Source organism: Lepisosteus platostomus, chromosome 8 (assembly GCF_059453375.1).
Source record: "Lepisosteus platostomus isolate fLepPlt1 chromosome 8, fLepPlt1.hap1, whole genome shotgun sequence".
NCBI lineage: Eukaryota > Metazoa > Chordata > Actinopteri > Semionotiformes > Lepisosteidae > Lepisosteus > Lepisosteus platostomus.
In genome coordinates, this window is record NC_142618.1 from 11549948 (window position 1) to 11569164 (window position 19217).

General features: G+C 38.2%; 1 protein-coding gene, 1 long non-coding RNA gene and 1 other non-coding gene across 3 annotated transcripts in view; all 3 read left to right on the top strand.

Annotated features, from left to right (window-relative positions):
* The window catches only part of LOC148655667 (uncharacterized), a 340056-nt gene that overhangs the window by 45261 nt on the left and 275578 nt on the right, over positions 1-19217 (top strand). The window lies entirely within an intron of this gene.
* Positions 2023-18594, top strand: tcea1 (transcription elongation factor A (SII), 1). Its single transcript, XM_088642443.1, has 10 exons — positions 2023-2242; positions 4543-4605; positions 5063-5168; positions 8114-8222; positions 11608-11753; positions 14229-14285; positions 14550-14704; positions 14927-15073; positions 16567-16638; positions 18297-18594. Exons 1-10 carry the CDS (start codon positions 2168-2170, stop codon positions 18303-18305), a joined length of 939 nt encoding a protein of 312 aa, XP_088498569.1. The 5' UTR covers positions 2023-2167; the 3' UTR covers positions 18306-18594.
* Positions 13128-13199, top strand: trnac-gca (transfer RNA cysteine (anticodon GCA)). The gene has a single exon. It is a non-coding gene; the product is annotated as a tRNA-Cys (tRNA).

The following is a 19217-nucleotide window of genomic DNA, read 5'->3' on the forward strand; positions in this document are numbered from 1 at the left end:
GTAATAAACTCAAAAAGATCAATTGTCTCATCAGAGCATCTAACAACAACAACAAACAACATGCTTTGCAACCACATAATTCACGTCCATCACAATGCAATTTTACACATTATTTTAAGTATCTGAATGAGCGGTTAATATAAAAAAAGGGCCAATTGATGCAATTAACTGGTCTTTTTTTGACAGCTGGAAGTGATGTTAGATGTGTGTTGTCTTTGTAGATGTATCCTTGATGTATTGATAGTCATTGCATTGCACTTGCAGCTTTGGGAAGTTAAGAAATATACAGACACTATGCTCCCACAGTTGCACCAACATGTGGTGATTTTAGTTTATATTGCTGTATTTTCAGAACCCTTTCTGCTTGCTATTTAAGCTCAGAGCAAACTGGCATGGTCGATTCATTTTGGTCATCTGCGGCTTCAGGGATTACAGAACAAATGTAGTATAATGCCCTTGGTCTTTTTCTAACTCTGTGGTGTACAACATATAAAGGTGATGGCCTAAGGTGGAAACTAGTTCTCTCTGGAGGTAAAGTGGTCAGGACTGGGAACTCTGTCCTAGTCAAGGAAGTGTTACCACCTTCCAGGACAGGGCTTCCCAACCCTGCTCCTGGTGACCCACATATCTCCTGGTTTTCATTACACCCCACTTTAATTGGAGAATTGAAGCCTACATGGATCTCAGAAGTTGCTTCATGGAAATATTTGCAGTTTGTTTCCAGACATAAGTTGGGGATTTTACACTTATAAAATAAAATCCGTTAAAGCTCCAACATATTTAAGAGCTGGAAACAAACGGTTCCAATTAATCAAATTATAGTACACAACTTCACTGCTGTCAATTTACGATGTCTCATCTTTAGGCGGTTGGCTCTAGAAAATAATATAAATGTTGGGGGGGGATTTTTTCTCTAAAAAATCGCCAAGCACTCCTGCGAGAGCTAGTGTGCCTACACAGTCCTCTTATTTACTTTTATGTACGGTATTAATACTTAATATCTTGTATTACCTTAAGAGGTTGGTTCTTTTTTTTTATCCGGGTTCTAGGGTCCTGAGTCTGGTCTGTCCTGTAGTGGGAGAACACCTAGGAAAACCAGGTGCTACAGTAAGTGGAGCTGGTGGACCAGTACGTAGCTCTCTTTCCAAAGATGGAAAATGCTGTGCTCAAGCTGTCTTAAAAAAGAAATTAAAAAGAGCGGTCGCACATCGGTTTCCTAATTTGGGCACTATAGGGAAGAAATTAAAGTGGTGGCAACATCTGTACACCTAAATTTAATTGTGACCTAATCGTCATATTGTGACATTAAATGAAATCATGTTATATTAAAACCTTTAACTTGTTTTAAGACCTGGTTGGGAACGTTGGTTACAATTCTTATTGCCGCATAAATGCTATTACTGCTCTGCCTTGGTGTGACAGATGTCCCAGGCTTAAAGGACTGCCTTTTATTGATCGATTAAAATAACTGAATTGCCATAGTCTTCAACAGAAAATATTAGAAAGGGACTTTATTCAAAGATTGTAAGTCAATCCAATTGACTTCTTCAGAATGATCAGAAAAACGTGAACCAGAAGAGACGAGTGAAAACTATGAAGAAGTTCAGTCTCAGTTCTAAGACTGAGAACAGGGGCCAAGAAACAGCTGGATGAGATCTTTAGATGCTATGGCCTTGTTTGTAACTTTCTTTTATCGTTTATTTTAATTGAAATGGACCTTTCAAGCTACCCTCAGTAATATTAGAACATTTATACAGCTTTTCATTGTCCTTAAAAATAAGTTTTTTAAATTATTTTAGAATACAGACAGAACTAAAGAATACAGTATCATAAATCTTGAAGTTCGCGGTCTATCATCTGTATTCAAGCCAAATCTTCACCCCCAATAAGTAATGGATTCCGAGATGCTATACGTTATCAAGGATACATCACTATTGGCGTAAAACCTGCGATCAACTCCGTCAGCCCAGTTATCCATCAGTCACTCGTGTATCTATTACATCTCCCTACAACTCGGAATCTCTGGGCGATTAGTTTCGCCTGCTGCGCTGCGGTTTATGCGCCCGCTGAGCCGGCCGCCGCTCTATGTTGTGTTGTGAGGCGGGAGGGTGAATTTTAACGTTTAATATTTATTTGTAGAGAAAACTAAACAACCACGCGGATCATAATGGGGAAGAAGGAGGAAGAAGAGATCATAAGGATTGCGAAAAAGATGGATAAAATGGCGCAGAAAAAGAATGCGGTGAGATGGGGTTTCTTGACATGTTGGCCGACGGAGAGCCATAGATGCCGTTGGCTTGGTGTGTTTTACAACCCCCTGCTGTAATAGTTCACCGTAAACGGCGGGTGACTTCTAATATGGAGCTTCATGCCCTCGATTGCAAACAAACAAGTGTCGTGGCTGTCCCCTGTCTCTTTGTCGTCACTTTCATGGACAGCTTGCTGCTTTTTCATTCAGGATAAGACGCCGGTCCTGGGGGTGTTTGCAGGCTGGCAGCCTGGCACTGACCTGTCAGGTGCGGGCGCCTCGGAAATGCTGTCCCTGGGTGCGGGGTTTCTGTTTGTTCCCTGTTGTGTTTTTTCGGATTGGCATGAAGTACCTGGATTGTGTAGTCGGGAGCACCCCACAGGTTCAGTATTAAGGGGACTAAACCGTGAGGGCCCAAGAGCCTGGGCTTTGAGTGAAGCACGGAGCCGAGGAGGCGAGGGTTGTCTGGGGCGCCATTTACACGGAATCTGTCGAGATGCGCGATTACTATTGATTTTTGTGGTTTAGCTGAAGAAATTCGACTAAATTACGAATTCAAACATCGTTGTTAAAAGTATAGTCACGTTGATAATGACTCAATATAGCAAAAAAAAATAGTTTTTTTTTAAATACTCCAAGGCAATGTGCGTAAGCTGAGTTATACTAGAGCGAAATAACTTCGGATCTTTTCGTTACAGTGATGTTTTTCATTGAGAGCAACGCTGTTTTGAATGAAAGTTCATTTTAACTGATTGTTTATAATTCATAAGCATTTGCGCAGTTTTTTTAAATTAGAAGCTTACTAAAGAATTGTGCGTATATATGTGTTTTTTTTTCTTTGAATAGGAAAAGAGCTTCGGGAGCTATACATAGTTAAGATATTTACACGTTTTTTAATAGAAAAGGCGGAGCTGCCGTTATGCCTTTACTGAATTTCCGAAGTCTGAGATAACAAAGGTCTTCTAATTGAATCGATTATTTTTAACAAGCAGTCGACGGTCAAAATAAACAGAAGGAGCTACTACGCATCTAAATCGCAGTGATAAAATGAAAACGTAGTGTGACCATATTCGAGTATTTACGGTACATGGGAAAAAGTGCGTTTCTCTGTCAACTGTACTTTTTACAGCTTGGGTTTCGACTTCAGTGGTTAGGTTCTCCGTTAGATCAACAGCTTCAGCTTCAATCTCTCCCCTGGAATGAAAAATCAATTTCCATTAATAGATAATATAATGTCTTTGCTTTGATTTTAATCAAAGCTCCCTTACTTTTAAGGGAGTAATGTGTTTCTCATTTTTAACATTAAAAGTTAATGGTTTGTGCTTGTAAAACGCATATCTGTGTTTGCTTTTATGTTTTCTTTATTAACCAACATACACCTCTTCTATAGAAGGTAGCCTAGGAAAAACTGACTTAATAATAATAATTGCTTACACTTATATAGAGCTTTTCTGGAGACTCCACTCAAAGCACTTTAAAGTTAATGGGGACTCCCCTCCACCACCACCAATGTGCAGCATCCACCTGGATGATGCGACAGCAGCCATAGTGCGCCAGAATGCTCACCACACACCAGCTATTGATGGGGAGGAGAACAGAGTTATGAAACCAATTCATAGGTGGGGAAGATTAGGAGGCCATGATTGGTAAGGGCCAATGGAAAATTTGGCCAGGATGCCAACCCCTACACTTTTCAAGAAACACCTTCTGATTTTTAATGACCACAGAGAGTCAGGACCTCGGTTTTACATCCAAAGGACAGCACCTGTTTACAGTATAGTGTCCCCGTCACTATGCTGGGGCATTAGGATCCATGTAGACCACAGGGTGAGTGCCCCCTGCTGGCCCCACTAACACTTCTTCCAGCAGCAAGCTTTAGTTTTCCCCAGGTCTCCCATCCAGGTACTGACCAGGCTCACACCAGCTGAGCTTCAGTGGGTTGCCAGTTGTGAGTTGCAGGGTGATATGGCTGCTTAGGGGAAGTTTTTGTTTTTGTTGATGAACAAATACAGAGCCTTGGGGTCTGCAAGTTTTGTTGTGCTTTGTTGAATTTTCTAAGGCTGTATACCTCATCCAAATCTATAGGTCTTGCTTCTTTTAATAGATCAAGAAGGCCATAGAAATGCAATTGTAATGTAATTGTAAGTCTCCAGATCAGTGCAGAAGGATTGCCAAAAATATACTCAGATTTTAAGCATTTTCATGTATTCTACTTACTTCAAATGTGCTTTTGTTTACTTACAAAACTGAAGTTATATTTCATGAAACATATTACCATGTATTTTCTGATGCAGTCTGGAGCTTTGGATTTGCTGAAGGAGTTAAAGAACATTCCCATGACTCTTGAGTTACTACAGGTAAACTTTTAAAGTTTTTTTGCAGCAGTTAAGAGTATGTTGCAATATGAACACTTCCTGTGAATAAACATTAGCCTTAGAATGTAAACATAGAAAAGAACCTTTTGTCTAGAAGCTGCCAGAAATTGCAATCTACATTAAAATAATTAAAAATGTTATATCAATTATTTAAAAAAAAAAACAATCCTAGCCATCTAGTTATACAATTTTCTGCAGAAAGTTACACGTAATAATGACTTTACTTCTATTGTTAATAGTGGTTAGGTTTTTGTGGTACAGAAATTTGATCAGAATTCGCGCTGTAGGACCCACATTGCTGAACATTTTCAGTTTGAGCATAAGAAAGAAGTAAAGCCTAATTAAGGGCGTTTTTCTTATGATAATTTGTGAGACCATAAGGAAAACTTGTAGCATTCAGGTTTTCAATGTACTCAGTCTTTTCTGCTTTCTTTTGCAGTCTACCAGGATTGGAATGTCTGTGAATGCTATTAGGAAACAGAGCACAGATGAAGAGGTCACCTCACTTGCAAAATCGCTCATCAAATCCTGGAAGAAGCTGTTAGGTAAACAAAAATAAACAAAACATCCTTGGTTAATTCCTAATAAATCCATATAAGAGTGCACATGATAAGAAATCACCTGCCAACGAAAGCTTTGCAGATACAGAAAAATAATACATTAGCATTTACAATGAATCTACCTATTTATCTGGTCCTTTCAGTCTCGTGTTTTTTTATCTGCTTGATGTTGTTTAACGTGGTGACATGGTAGAGAGTCTAGAATAGATTGCCCAGCAGTCCTGTCGAAGGTGCCTCTCTGGAACTTTGCCGGTCAGAACTGGATGACATTCTGAAATCTGACATTCTAACATCCAAGCAGGCAGGATGATGGGTCTTATTGCTTCCCTGTGACCATATTCCTTTGAGAAGCTGTTTGCCTATAGTACCAGGAGAGGGCACTGTATTTATGTCCATACTGGGTTGAGTTCTATGAGTTTAACCGCTAATTTTTTGCTGCAGTCATATATATGGTATAATTCTTATAGTGTGACCTTAAAAATAGAAGAAATGTTCACATTTGGTTTGAATTCATATAACATTTATGAAGTAAATAAAGCAAGTAAAAATCTTGTAATACGGAACATGAGGACGTATATACTACTTATCCTGAAGAAAAGGGGTTGGTAGCCTCTCAGAAGGGGTATGCCATGAATTAACACATGCACTTGTTTTTGTAGATTTGTGTGCCATCAATACTGTATTAATGTGAATAATAACCTGCTTACATTTTGATTAATACAAAATTAATATTAAAATATAACCATATCTAAGATTTAATAAATTAACATGCATGCCTTACCATTTAGTGTAATAATTGGTCTTGCTTTCCATTGCTGAGTTCTCCAATCTCAGAGTCGTAGCTCAACATTTTAAGCAGCACGCAATAGTAGTATTGTGTAGTTAGCTGACTATGGGACTGACAAAAAACTGACTTTATGTAGGAAAACACCTGTTCCCAGAGGTATGTTGATCCAAATGCTGGGAGCAGTGAAAATGACACTTTCTTCAAGCAGTCACATTTCACTGGCAAGGACTTTCAGCAGGTCACAATGGAGACATTGTGATCGCTTTTAGTAGCCTCAAGAGTGTTTTGCAATTCCCCAACATTCAATAAGTCTGTGCAGTGCAATTTAATCAGCTGCATTTCAAAATCCTAAACACTAATTGAAATGCTGAAAAACCCATGTTGCTGGTATCCAAACTGTCTGGTTTAATCAGAAAATAAAACACTGGGCCAAAGCTATCTGGCTTAAACAGAAAAAAATATTTGGCCAGACTTTTTATACTAGTTCACACATGAACACTCCAAAATTAGCAAAACATATTGTACAATATTTTGGAATTTCTTTAAGATGTTGGAAATAGTGGAAGGTTGAGGTGTAGGTGTCCCGAGAAAAAATGTCAGATTTTGAAAGAAATGCCTTCCACGGAGGTTGAGCTCATTCATATGCATGTCGACTAGAAACCAGTCGATTAGAATTAGTTTTGCATCCCATTTTCATCATGGAGTTTGGAGTACAACATACAGCACAAATAGCTCAGTGTTTATGTTGAACAAATCCATATGCATTTCTTCAAAATGATAGAAATGAGCCAATTTAATATCCTTTGTAAGCAGCTGCCATTTTGTCCAATTTGTTTGAGTTTACACTTAAGTGTAAAAAATGTTATAAACTGGCACAGATTACAAGCTTTTCTGTGAAAATAAGCTAGTACCATTAAAAATAACGCAGTAAATAAACTGAGTTTTACTCTAAGGAGCTTTCATTGGGTGGCATGTTGAAGAGAATTACAGTCAACAGTCAAGGATAGTTTTTATTGTTTTTTTAGTTTAATTTCTTTGTGGCTTAATAGACTTTTATTGCACATGATGCGTTTATTTTGGGTGTCACTAAAAATCCCTTTGCTGTAGGTTCCCGACCCCTGCTCTAGAAGTATCTGCTTTTTCTTGGAAAAATGTGGTATTTGTATGTATACAGACAGAGGTGGACTGCACTGGTTTATGCACCACAACTCAATACTTGTTTAAAGATTACTAGGAAAATGATTTACTAGGATCTTGGTTTTTAACATTGTTTACTCAAGAAGCGCATACATAAGCCGTAGGTGTCCACTAGCTGGAGTCATAGCAGAGCTGGGATTATCCCATCTTTACGAAGCGTATGGGGTGTGGGCTGGGTTACCATCGTGCCTATGAATGCTGTCCTCTTTGGACAGAAGAGTAAAGGTCAGCATAGACCAGGAATGTTTTCCCTGGAAAATAAATATGTGGTTTTCCTGTTTTAATGGCAACCCCTAATGTAATCTTTAAAAATGGTGATGATATGTAAATGATTATCATATACTCCTCTAGAAGACATTTATCTGCTGTTGGCGACACTTCTATCCACATTCCATGGCCAGTCAAATTTGTAGTAATGTGTAAGCTTATGCATGTGAAGGAAAAAAGGCCAATGCACTACTTAGCACTAGATGCAGTGGACACAATTTTTCTCTATGTTAAGAATCCAGAAATTTTCCATCCATCATCTAGCAGCGTAGACCAATACAAGGTTGAGGGGAGCTGGAGCCTAACCTGGCAAGCAATGGGTGTGAGGCAGGGCTAACCCTGGATGGGACTCTAGGCTACGCAGGGTCAGATACAGATACAAACACACACTCACTCCAGAGCCAGTTTTCCTGGAAGCCAGTGATCCTACCAGTATATTGTTGGACCGTGGGAGAAGCTCGGAAGAAATGCACATAAAGAGGGGGAGAAAATACATACCCTGTGCAGATAGCGCCCCAGATCCAGAATTGATCCCAGGACCCCAGAGCTGCAAGGCACCAGTGATAATCATTGTGCCAGTGTGCCATCTGGGTGTTTTTAATTTTACAATATAACTGTTTACAATAAATTATTTTTATTATTTTTTAATTTTTTTTCCCCCCCTTTGATTTATTTACAGATGAACCAGGAGGAGGTGAGAAGGTATCAGAAGAGAAGAAAAAGGAGCCAACACCTCCCACTCCCACGTCGGCTTCCACGCGGAGCAGCCCTGAGCCACGAGAGGAGAGGTAGGTGTGTCCCACTGGGGTGGCAAGGATATATTTCCATTTGTCTGCCCCTGTGTTGACTTATATAAAATATCGTATAAACAATTATAATTCAGTTATTATAATTATGATTATTCCCTTCTCTGAACTAAACTGATTTGTGGTGGGAAGTAAAGATATAGTAAATCCTCAGTTTATCAGACTAATAGTGGGGAAGGGGTGTCTGTTAAATCACTTTTTTTTTTGTTCAGCCCCGTAAATATTATATGAGTGTGTATATTTATATACTTTCTGAATCTTTTTACTTGTATTTTGAACAATAACAATCAACACAGTTATTGAAAATTATTCCTGTCTTTTTTTTTCTTAAAAATACACTGTATTTTATGTAATTAATATACGGTATAAAGTTTGCTTAAGCACATGAAACACGCAACATCTGTTGTAAGCAATTGGACTACCCCTGTAGGACATTGAATTTTAAACTTATGTAGTATTTATTCTTTCCTTGTTTTAACATAGGTGCATTTCTCACGTATTGCAGAGAAAGTCCAGTATTTCTGATTTTACAGACAAAATTCTCCTTTAGCATATTTTGTCTGTTAAATCCAAAGTCCTTTAAAGTGAGGGTTTACAGTAATGGAATCTACATAGATTGCTTACTTCTTATGAAGAATAATCTGTTAAATCAGTGGTTCTCAAACTGTGGTACGCGTACCTGCAGTGGTACGCGGAGTGCCGCCAAGTGGTACGCCAAATGACCCTGGAACTGCGTTGTGTGCGCTGAAAAATCGGGACGGGTTTTCATATTTTGTATTTTAATACCTGTCGAATACGCAGCCGAAGTACTACGATACAGTGCGCGCTTATACTTCACTGGACTCTGTAATTCTATACCACTCTATAGGAATGCGTGCTACGGACGCAAGTGACCAATTGTATTTAAAAAAAGCTACTGTATCTCCAGCAAATAGGGAGGTAGGAGAATGTGTGTGATTTTGGAACAATGCCAACGTTGTAAACACAGGAATGCATAGAAATACGTGCTACGAACGCTGGTAATCTTGTGAGCACAGGAAAGCGTGATAGATAACAGAAAAATATTTAAGAACTGTTCTAAGTTAATTTGAGAAAAATACACCGAGCGTCTCTGTTTTGCTCCCATGCGCATGAAATAAAAACTTAAAATAAATACGGAAATAAAAACGGAAACGGGGAAAAATGCAAGCTTGCAGTTGCTAATGCAGGTAAGCCCAACACTGTTATGTGTGGAGAAAAGGCTGCTGAATAGCTCGACCTGCTGCCCCCCTGAAAGACACAGTCATTCATAGAATTATTGAAATGAAGGATTATATCAAAAGTACGCTGACAGAGCGCGTTAAGATGAGAAGATGTTTTTCACTGCAATTAGATGAGTCTGTAGTTGATTTGGCCAATTTGCTCGTTTACGTTAGATACAAGTTTGAGGGTACGTCCCGTGAGGATTTTCTGTTCTGTAAACCGCTACCAACAGGAACTACAGGAGAGCACATATTTCAGCTTCTGAATGAATTTGTCGAAGAGAATGGCATCGACTGGATAAAATGTGTCGGAGTTTGTACAGATGGTGCTAGAGCAATGACAAGCCGACATAGCGGTGTAGTTGCACGAATTAGAGAGGTTGCTCCAGAAATTAATGGACGCATTGCAACATCCACCGCGAGACCTTTGCCGTCAAGAAAATGCCTGACGATTTAAAATCTGTTAGACTCTGTTGTGAATTGTATCAAGGCTCGAAAAATAAATTCACATCTGCTTTGCTCGACTAAACAGGCTCACCCCTCTCACTGAAATGGTGCCTTTTAAATTATTTTTATTTGTTGTTGTTACTGTTTTTTTTTTCTGTAAAACACTTTGAGACGCCACCTTTAAAGGCGCTATATCAAACAAAGTTTATTATTATAATATTTATTATATGTATGTGTGTGTGTGCATGCGCGCTCATGTTGTTCATTGAGAATTTCTGGGGTTCCTATGAGATGATGACTTGTAGGTGGTACTTGGATGCTTTGGTTGGATTAGGGGTGGTACTTGGTCCAAAAAAGTTTGAGAACCACTGTGTTAAATTATAAAGATAGTGTGACACTAAAAAGACCAAAATGCAGTGTTTCTATTATTGCATGTAGGGGATTCAAGTTTTATTTGCCAGCATCTTGCCAGGAATGTTAAACAGACCATCCTTTTAAATACTGATATATCCCCAGTGAACATGTCAGTATATTTCACTTCTAGCATAAAATGGGCGGCATTGCTGCATTTTGAGTTTGCTGGTATATAGGATACACTGATTTATAAAGTCCAATAACCTGAGGAGTAAATATTTTGGGGAACAAAATTGATTCCTACTTTGTATAATATTTACTTGGAGCTCACTGGAAAATGCATCTGTGAATGATAGTATAAGGTAAATACTAGTAATAAATATTCAGTTGTACATAATAAAACAAAGGTTTAATGTATATCAAATTGTCTTTCGGTTACTCTTTGCCATTCTTTATGATCTCTTACTACTTCCATTATATGACTCGCCTTATAACAGTATTTTTTAAGTTTGCACAAAAGTATTTTAAAATGATACTGCCTTAATCAATATGGGTAATATGAAATAAGTCTACCCTCAGCATATGGTTCAGTGCTAAAGATGTGTCTCACTAGACATTCATGTTTACCTTATTAGTTAGAGTACTGGTAAAGTACTTATATTTTACTATTTATTGAGAGTGATGTATTTCCACCCAGCGTTCAATAAATTCTTCCAACCTCATATTGCATTTGAGTCTAGGAATGCTTAGGCTTAAATTGTTCCACACAGTATTACCGCTATTCAATATTCACAATATGTATTGTCTGTTTATTGTGAATATCAAATGTATTACCTAATAATAAATACATTATAAAATCATTTTAAGGTGAATATGTGTTATTGCACAGTAAGGTTTATCTTGAGAAATTTCACTGAGTATTAACAGTATTACATCACAGGCAGGATTCAGGTTAATTTTCGGTTTCCTTTTTGAGGAAAAAAGACTTATCTTATAGATGAACAAATAAAGTTTTATTCCATGCTGTAAGGAAATCAAAAGCGACACAATGTTTCAGCTGTGGAAGAAGGCCTCACAGCCAAAACAGTCTCTTTTCTTTTCAGCTTGGAATAAATCTTTACCTGTTCCCTTGCAGCCTACACATGCTGATGCAGTTACCTATTCTTATAAATGTGCAAATAAGTTACATTATTTGGTGCCTTACTTGTAGTAGTTATTAATAAATGATACTGTATCTCAGTGAATTTCAAGTAAGAAGCCCATTTATTATTATTAATGTGCTGTTTCGTCTGTATTAAAAGTGCTTATTTAATTTGTCCTTGCAGTTCGAGCAGCAACTCAAGCAGCAAAAGTGAAACAGGTGATGCTCCACCCAACACACTGATCACCACTTTCCCTCAAGCTCCCAACACCTCAGACTCAGTGCGGCTTAAATGCAGAGAGATGATCTCCAGTGCTCTTCAATCTGGGAGTAAGTTCAGTATTCATTATTCCACCACATGTACCCTGTACCCCTTATCCTTTCACTTACCCAAGATTTACCAGCCTGGTGAGGCTTTTAAGAACCTATGTTGCTTTTACCCCAGTGAGTCGTGATGAACTTTACCAATGATATCGCCCACAGTGGGATCACTATTCACATTGAGATAGCTCTGGTGAGTGGCCAGACGATGGCGCAGTTGTGAAGCTTTCATTCTTGTTGCTGTATTTATGCTGCATGCAGCACTTAGTAATTGTACGGGTGTAGACAAGGTAATAAAGATGAGATAATAAGAAAAAGATAATCAAGTTATGCAATGTCAACTTTGCATTCCTTCGCAGTGACCTGTTGGGAAATCCTGAGCAGTTATTTATTGTAAATGTTACAAATAAATGGCCATATTTTGACATTTTAGCCTTTTTGTTAGTTAAGCTTATCTCAGCAGTGTTTGGAGCGCTGATCCTTCACCACTGGTAATTATGTTGACAACTCATTATAGCGTTAGAAGCAGAATACATGAGGTAAAAGCTACCACCAGGAGCAGGAAATGCAGCATGTAATTTAAATCACGGTAACACTAGTGAATACACACTGTTCTGGACTATACACCCATTCCCAAGATTACCTAAGGGTTCGGTTCCTTGTGTCTTTATGTAATCTGAATCTTATGCAGGTCAGCAGTGAGCTTTTCTTAGTCATTTTGTGAATAAATATAGTCAATTACCATTGTCATATTGCAGCAATCCTGCTCAAGCTGGTCTGTCAGTGAGGAAAAAGGGACAGGAGAACAGAACTGCAGGCTCGCTGGGTTTATTGTACTTTAATGGTTAACAAGTGATAAGGTAGACAGAAAGTGGGAGAATGTAGCAGCACCAAGCAGTCCTTAAGGTTGAGAAAGGAGACATCCTCTGTAAAGAGGGAGAGAAGTGAAGTAACAATAAATATAAAAATGTTTAAAACCCTATCCCTATAATTAGAATAATAAAACGCCAAATGTAGTACGGGAATAATAAATACCGTTTAATGAATTTATGGGGCGGTGCAGTGGCTCTGTGGCTGGAAGGTTGCCAGTTCATATCCTGTGTCCGGCAGAGGAATCCTTCTCTGTTGGGCCCCTGAGCAAGGTCCTTTACCCCAACTGCTCCAGGGGTGCTATATAAATGGCTGACCCTGCGCTCTGATCCCAAGCTTCTCTCCCTGTCTGTGTGTCTCATGGAGAGCAAGTTGGGGTATGTGAAAAGACACTTCCTAATACAATAAATTGTATATGGCCAATAAAGTGATCTCATCTTATGAAAACTGTGCATTTAATTACCCTACATTGTACTGTTCAGACTTGTGTATTACGCTCACTCTTGTTATTGTGGGGGTATAGCTCAGTGGTAGAGCATTTGACTGCAGATCAAGAGGTCCCCGGTTCAAATCCGGGTGCCCCCTGTACCCTGGTTTTCTATGTAGGGCGGAGTGGTGGCACTATGGTTAAGGATCTGCGCCTGTGGCTGGAAGGTTGCCAGTTCAAATCCCGCGGCCGGCAGAGGAATCCTACTCCGTTGGGCCCCTGAGCAAGGCCCTTAACCTCAACTGCTCCAGGGGCGCTGTATAAATGGCTGACCCTGCGCTCTGACCCCAAGCTTCTCTCTCCCCGTCTGTGTCCCTGTATGTCTCATGGAGAGCAAGCTGGGGTATGCGAAAAGACAATTTCCTAATTCAAGAAGTTGTATATGGCCAATGAAGTGATCTTATCTTATTATTCATCAGTAGAAGAAACTTTCTGCACTACTTGTTCTTTACACATGAAGCCTAAACTGCCCCTGCCTAGGATTTTTTTTTATGGCATCCACAGAATTTGTTATTATGAATTTGTAAGTAAATATCCAAGTTGAATCTAAGTCAAGTCTTACATAACCCAGTTAAAAAAAGTATATTCTTATTTAAGAAATAAACTTTAAAAAATTCTAAAGGAGTCTCAAAATGAGTCAGACTTGTAAAATAATCTGAAGGTATAGTGTTAGTAGTGCAGATGCTAATTCCAATTAAACAGTATAAGGAAATTTAAGAATTTTTGTGAAGTATTTATGGGAGATGTTAACTTTCCCCCATTGACTGGGAAATCCCCTATAGAAATGTCAGGAGCAGAAACCAAAATGCCATGGTTGATGATTTTTTAGCTACTTTATCAGAGTACCTACAGAAGGAAATGCTTATATATGTGATTGAGAATTTGGGAACTAGTCCCTCACATAGGAGCAAGAATTGTAAAATGATTATATTTGATTTGACAAAATTATGTAGTTAATTTTCTTTTGTCTTGTGGTTTCATTGCACACTTCAAGTTGTGGATGGCTCTGAGGTGGTTTGCTTTAGCGATTAGAAGCACTTGTTATAATGCAAGAATTTTATTTTTTTCATTATTCACTATATAATCATCTGCCTTTTTAATCATAGCTCTTCATTTGTCTGTTTCAGATGACTACATTGCTATTGGTGCCGATTGTGATGAACTTGGAGCTCAGATTGAAGACTATATCCTTTTTTTTAAACCGTCGCAAAACAAAAACCTCAGTTGAATCAATTTAATTTATTTTTAAGGAGTCTGTTACAGGTTCTCAAAAGTGTACTGTTATTAAAGTTCCCAAAGTGAGACCATAAATTATAACTAGTCAGTTGCATTTTGTATAGAACTTTACTTGGCTCTGCTCCTGTTTATTTGTCTGTATGACTTAATATCGGAGTGCTAGAGATTTAACCTAATCAAGTGCCCTGATGTCCTCCTTAACCAATCAACACGCATTTTTCAGGAATTCAAAAACACTGACATGAAATACAAAAACAGGGTACGGAGCAGAATCGCTAACCTGAAAGATGTCAAGAACCCAAACCTGAGAAGGAATGTCCTTTGTGGAAACGTACCTCCAGACAGAATGGCCAAGATGACAGCAGAGGTGTGAACACGGCAGATTACTTGAGATGCGAAGTCTATTCTTACGAAGTTTCTTGTGTGAATTAAATTAAGCCTTCGATGTTAACACACAGCTTCAGTCAGGTTGTAATGGCTTAATATAGTTGTGCCGAATGGTGTTTTACAGCTGATCTTAGACACAAAGTGTAGTACAAAGTAGAGCAGCAGACAGCAACTCAAATGTCCCATGTCTTTTGTCCTGTAGGAAATGGCCAGTGATGAACTTAAAGAGATGCGTAAAAACCTGACCAAAGAGGCAATCCGAGAGCACCAGATGGCAAGAACAGGAGGCACTCAGACTGATCTCTTCTGCTGTGGCAAATGCAAAAAGAAGAACTGTACATACACCCAGGTACAAGAGAGCAATGTTACTGTAGCACTATCATTTTTCTACACATTTTTCTAGAAAATTGTACGGTAGTAAAAACAAAACAAACAAATTGAATGAGCTTCCAAGCAAGTCTCTACCCACTTGAGACCAGTCTCCGTGATCTTTTCATTCATTCTGAGTCGGCAGGGCAGTCCTTTGAGTCTAATTAAATGATTAGGTTGACTGTGTAACTGAGAATGTGGGTGGATCAAAAATCAGAAGACTGTAGGTCCTCCAAGAATTGAGTTTGAGAACCCTGTTCTAAAGCAAAGCCCACTTTCTTTATTACTGCAGAATTCTAGGAGTGTCCCCAGAGTTTGGTTATGATGAAATCCCCTACGTTTTACTTCAATAGGTGGAAGAATTTCTTAAGGATTTGAAATACAGGTGTCAGTTTACCATCATAGTTGTAACAGTGCTCCAATTCTTATTACAAATTTAAAGGAGAGCTGCAGTCCCGATTTTTCGGACCAGTTATCAAGTTTCGGTAACAAAATTAATTAGTTGACGGTATTGCAAAATTTGACCAATTCCGAATTAAGTGCATCGTGAAATTTGTGAAAATGCTGTGTGGTCTCCATTTTGTAGCAAACCCCTGCTCTTTCCATGGGCGAGAGCTTGTGAGAATTGCGACATGAAGCGGCCCTTCCTGCTCACTAGTCACTGCAATGACTAATGTAATGCGATGCATAAGTGAATTAGTACAGGTAGTGCCGCAGACATTTCACTGCAGAAATGTTCCAGTATTATCTCCATGCAGAATTAACAAGTAGGTTGTAATTGTGGTCAAAACCATCTCGAAGTCGAGAGCAATATTTCTATTGGGTTAAAAGAGATGTATTCACAAGCCTGCTTGTTAATGTAATAGGGCCGCTTCATGTCACTGGACGTTTTGTTGCTTTGTTCTGAATCGCAGAATATAGCGCTGCGCATACCTGAAAATTTAGTCTGTTTTGTAATGTTACTTGGAGGTTTTGCACGTTACTGTGTACACTTTACTTTCATTGTGGTTTGAAAAGCACTCATCAATGCCGATTCTTTCTAACCCCGAAAATGTAAAAATTGCAGTTGCTGTTCCCCTATGCCTGCATAGTATGAGGTGCTAGACTGCCCTGTCTCTGGACATGAGCCATTTCAAAAGTGGACAGTAAACATCCTTACACTTGTAAGGTGTGATTTAACACAGTTAAAGCCAAATAGTCCCCACTTAGTTATTCATTTACACATGTGCATACTTTTGAATCAGTGATTGAATCATTGAAAATTGATATTAACTACCTACATTATGAAATATATGATCATTTTGTATATGTATGCATAGTTTTGTAAACAATTTTTTTTAAACAAGAGTTTTTCTAAGAACCCTTCTCCAATTAAACACACTTTTGTCTCTCGCCTAGATGAGCAAGTATGTTACACTGTATGGAAGTTGTCAACAGGCCTAATTAATGTTTTCCCTTGTTACTCTCCTGCAGGTTCAGACTCGTAGTGCTGATGAACCAATGACCACATTTGTTTTCTGCAATGAATGTGGAAATAGGTGGAAGGTAACCTTTTTCAATATTTAAGCTATTTGGCTGGGTTTCTTCAAAAAGACTGATTTTAGTTGTTTTTCATTTTAATTGAATATATTACACAGGTGTGTAAGTGCTGCAAAAATCTGAAGATTGATCTGTTTGCTTGGATTAACTTTAAAACACTTGGACGTTATTAGGGAAAAACTAAACCATAAATATTAAGGCCCATTATACATTGTACAATATTGCAGTTAATTGCTAAGCAAGCGTACAATGACTTAAAATGAATAAAATATAAAAAAAATAAAAATTCTAATAATATCAACATAATCAATTTAGTTATTATAAAATTAATAATTTTATAAAATTATGTACAGTTAGAAGTCCCCACTGTGCTTCTGGACATAAATTTAATTTTACCATGTTAAATAACTGACTTTTACTGATTCTTTTAATATGTTGGTATTGTAAATCCAGATCTTTAAGTGGTATTATTTTCAGTGACAAGGTTCCTTAAGTTATTTAGGGAAGAGCGGTGGCTCTGTGGCTAAGGATCTGTGCCTGTGGCTGGAAGGTTGCTGGTTCATATCCCGCGGCCGGCAGAGGAATCCTACTCTGTTGGGCTCCTGAGCAAGGCCCTTAACCCCAACTGCTCCAGGGGCGCTGTACAATGGCAGACCCTGCGCCCTGACCCCAAGCTTGTCTCCCTCTCTGTGTGTCTGTGTCTCATGGAGAGTAAGCTGGGGTATGCAAAAAGATGAATTCTTAATGCAAGAAACTGTACAGGGCTAATAAAGTGATGTAATGTCATGTTATGTTATTTTGAGACTTGCATAAATTACAATATATTCTTGCTCATTATTTCCAATTCGTGAAGGGGCTTTTAGGTAAAAGGGATCATCCTCGGTTTTGTAATGTATAAAAGGATTGTTGTTAGCTTTTAGTAGCAAGAAAAAGTAATAATGCTTGTATTGATATGGCACTTTCATCTCAGAGGATTCAAATCGGTCTTACATATAGGATGGGCCCACCTAACCCACTGCTGGGTGACAGTGGCAGCCCTTAGGTGTCAGCAACCCCACTAAACAGCCAGAGGGCAGCATGACATTTAGCCAGGACACTGTGGCTAACACCCCTAAATGTCCAAGTGGTGCCATCGTATCTTTAATGACTGGCAGTCCATTTCTAATTTGAAGGACAACACCCCCTACAGCACAGTGTCCTTGGTCACCATACTAAGGCATTGGTTTGGGAATTCTAGTCCGCATGTATCACCTTGCTTCGTTTTTGAGATCTGATTAGATCAGAAAGGATGGTCATGCTGTTCATCAGAAACCACATTTTATAGCCAACCCTAAATCAGATCTCTAATCCTGATAGATGCACAGACAATGATATACAATGTAAGCTATGCATCTAAATAAATATTGTTTTCTAGAATTGTAACTATATTTACCTTATCAACTACCAGACTTTCCAAAGACTATCACTTAATGAATATTCCTGTGATAGGTTAGGATATGCTTTCAAAAGCTCTCATTTGGCTTTCTTCCAGACAAAATAAGTTTGTGAGCAGTTTTGTTTCTGCTTAAGAAGAGTAGATTAGTCTCTTGTAGCACTAGCCCAGCACATTGAAACCCAAATTGTAAAACATTTTGTGCATTAATGATGTTTCCCTTCTGTTTTAGTTCTGCTGAAGAGGAAAGTGAATTTTCCGAAGTCAAAGAGGATATAGACTGCCGGACCAGGACTTCTGTTGTTTTTTTTACCTATATTTGTTGATTAAAGAAAAGTTAGGAATTTTGCATTAGTGGGACCTGGTACACAGATGGCCACAGAAAAACATCACCACTATTTGATTTTAACCATTACGTCCTCGGAACTATTCCTTGTATTAACATTAGGTAGTTGGAACAGTCTCTCAGACTATGGTTGTTAATGTATTTCTTTTTTATATGTAGTTTGACATTAAAATTTTATCAATAATTTCTGTTTCATGTGTGCTCTCTTATAAAGAAAGATGTCATGTCATGCTTTCACAACTTATGGATGATTTGACACGTTTATGTGGAATCTGAATGTGCTTCCTTTAGTTGAAGTTAATGTACATAAAATATACATGCAGAGTCTGTACATTAAGAAACATGAAATACATATTTAAAATTGAATTGTAATTGTCTGTTATAGTTCATAGAGTACACATACTGTCTTCACATTTTTCATCACTAAATATCTCAGCGTTATTTGATAGCTCAACGGTTTTCGTTTTTCATTCGGTTTTCATTTTCGTTCCATCAAGAGTTAATTTAGAAATTATGGAAGTCATAATATAATAGATATTATGCAAAAACATTTTTGTTTCTTGGAATAATATTTTCAATGTTTTGCTAAAATAATTTGGTAAATCCAATGAAAGACCACTCAAAGCCATATTCTCCAATTACCATCTTCAATCTCATCTGAATGGCTTTCTAGACCCCATCAGCCTGTTGATTGGAGTCTGTACGTCTCCTTATGTGTTTGATACTTGTAGGAAAATATGCCAGCTGTATCATCCTGTAGTGAATATATTTAGAAAAAGAAGAGTTCTACTGAGATGTAATGAAAGT

Excerpts from the sequence above, each read along its gene's own strand:
- tcea1 (XM_088642443.1), top strand. The coding sequence starts at position 2,168 with ATGGGGAAGAAGGAGGAAGAAGAGATCATAAGGATTGCGAAAAAGATG. Across the intron at positions 5,169-8,113 it reads ATCCTGGAAGAAGCTGTTAG|ATGAACCAGGAGGAGGTGAG; the intron begins GTAAACAAAAAT and ends ATTTATTTACAG. Across the intron at positions 11,754-14,228 it reads CAGTGCTCTTCAATCTGGGA|ATGACTACATTGCTATTGGT; the intron begins GTAAGTTCAGTA and ends TGTCTGTTTCAG.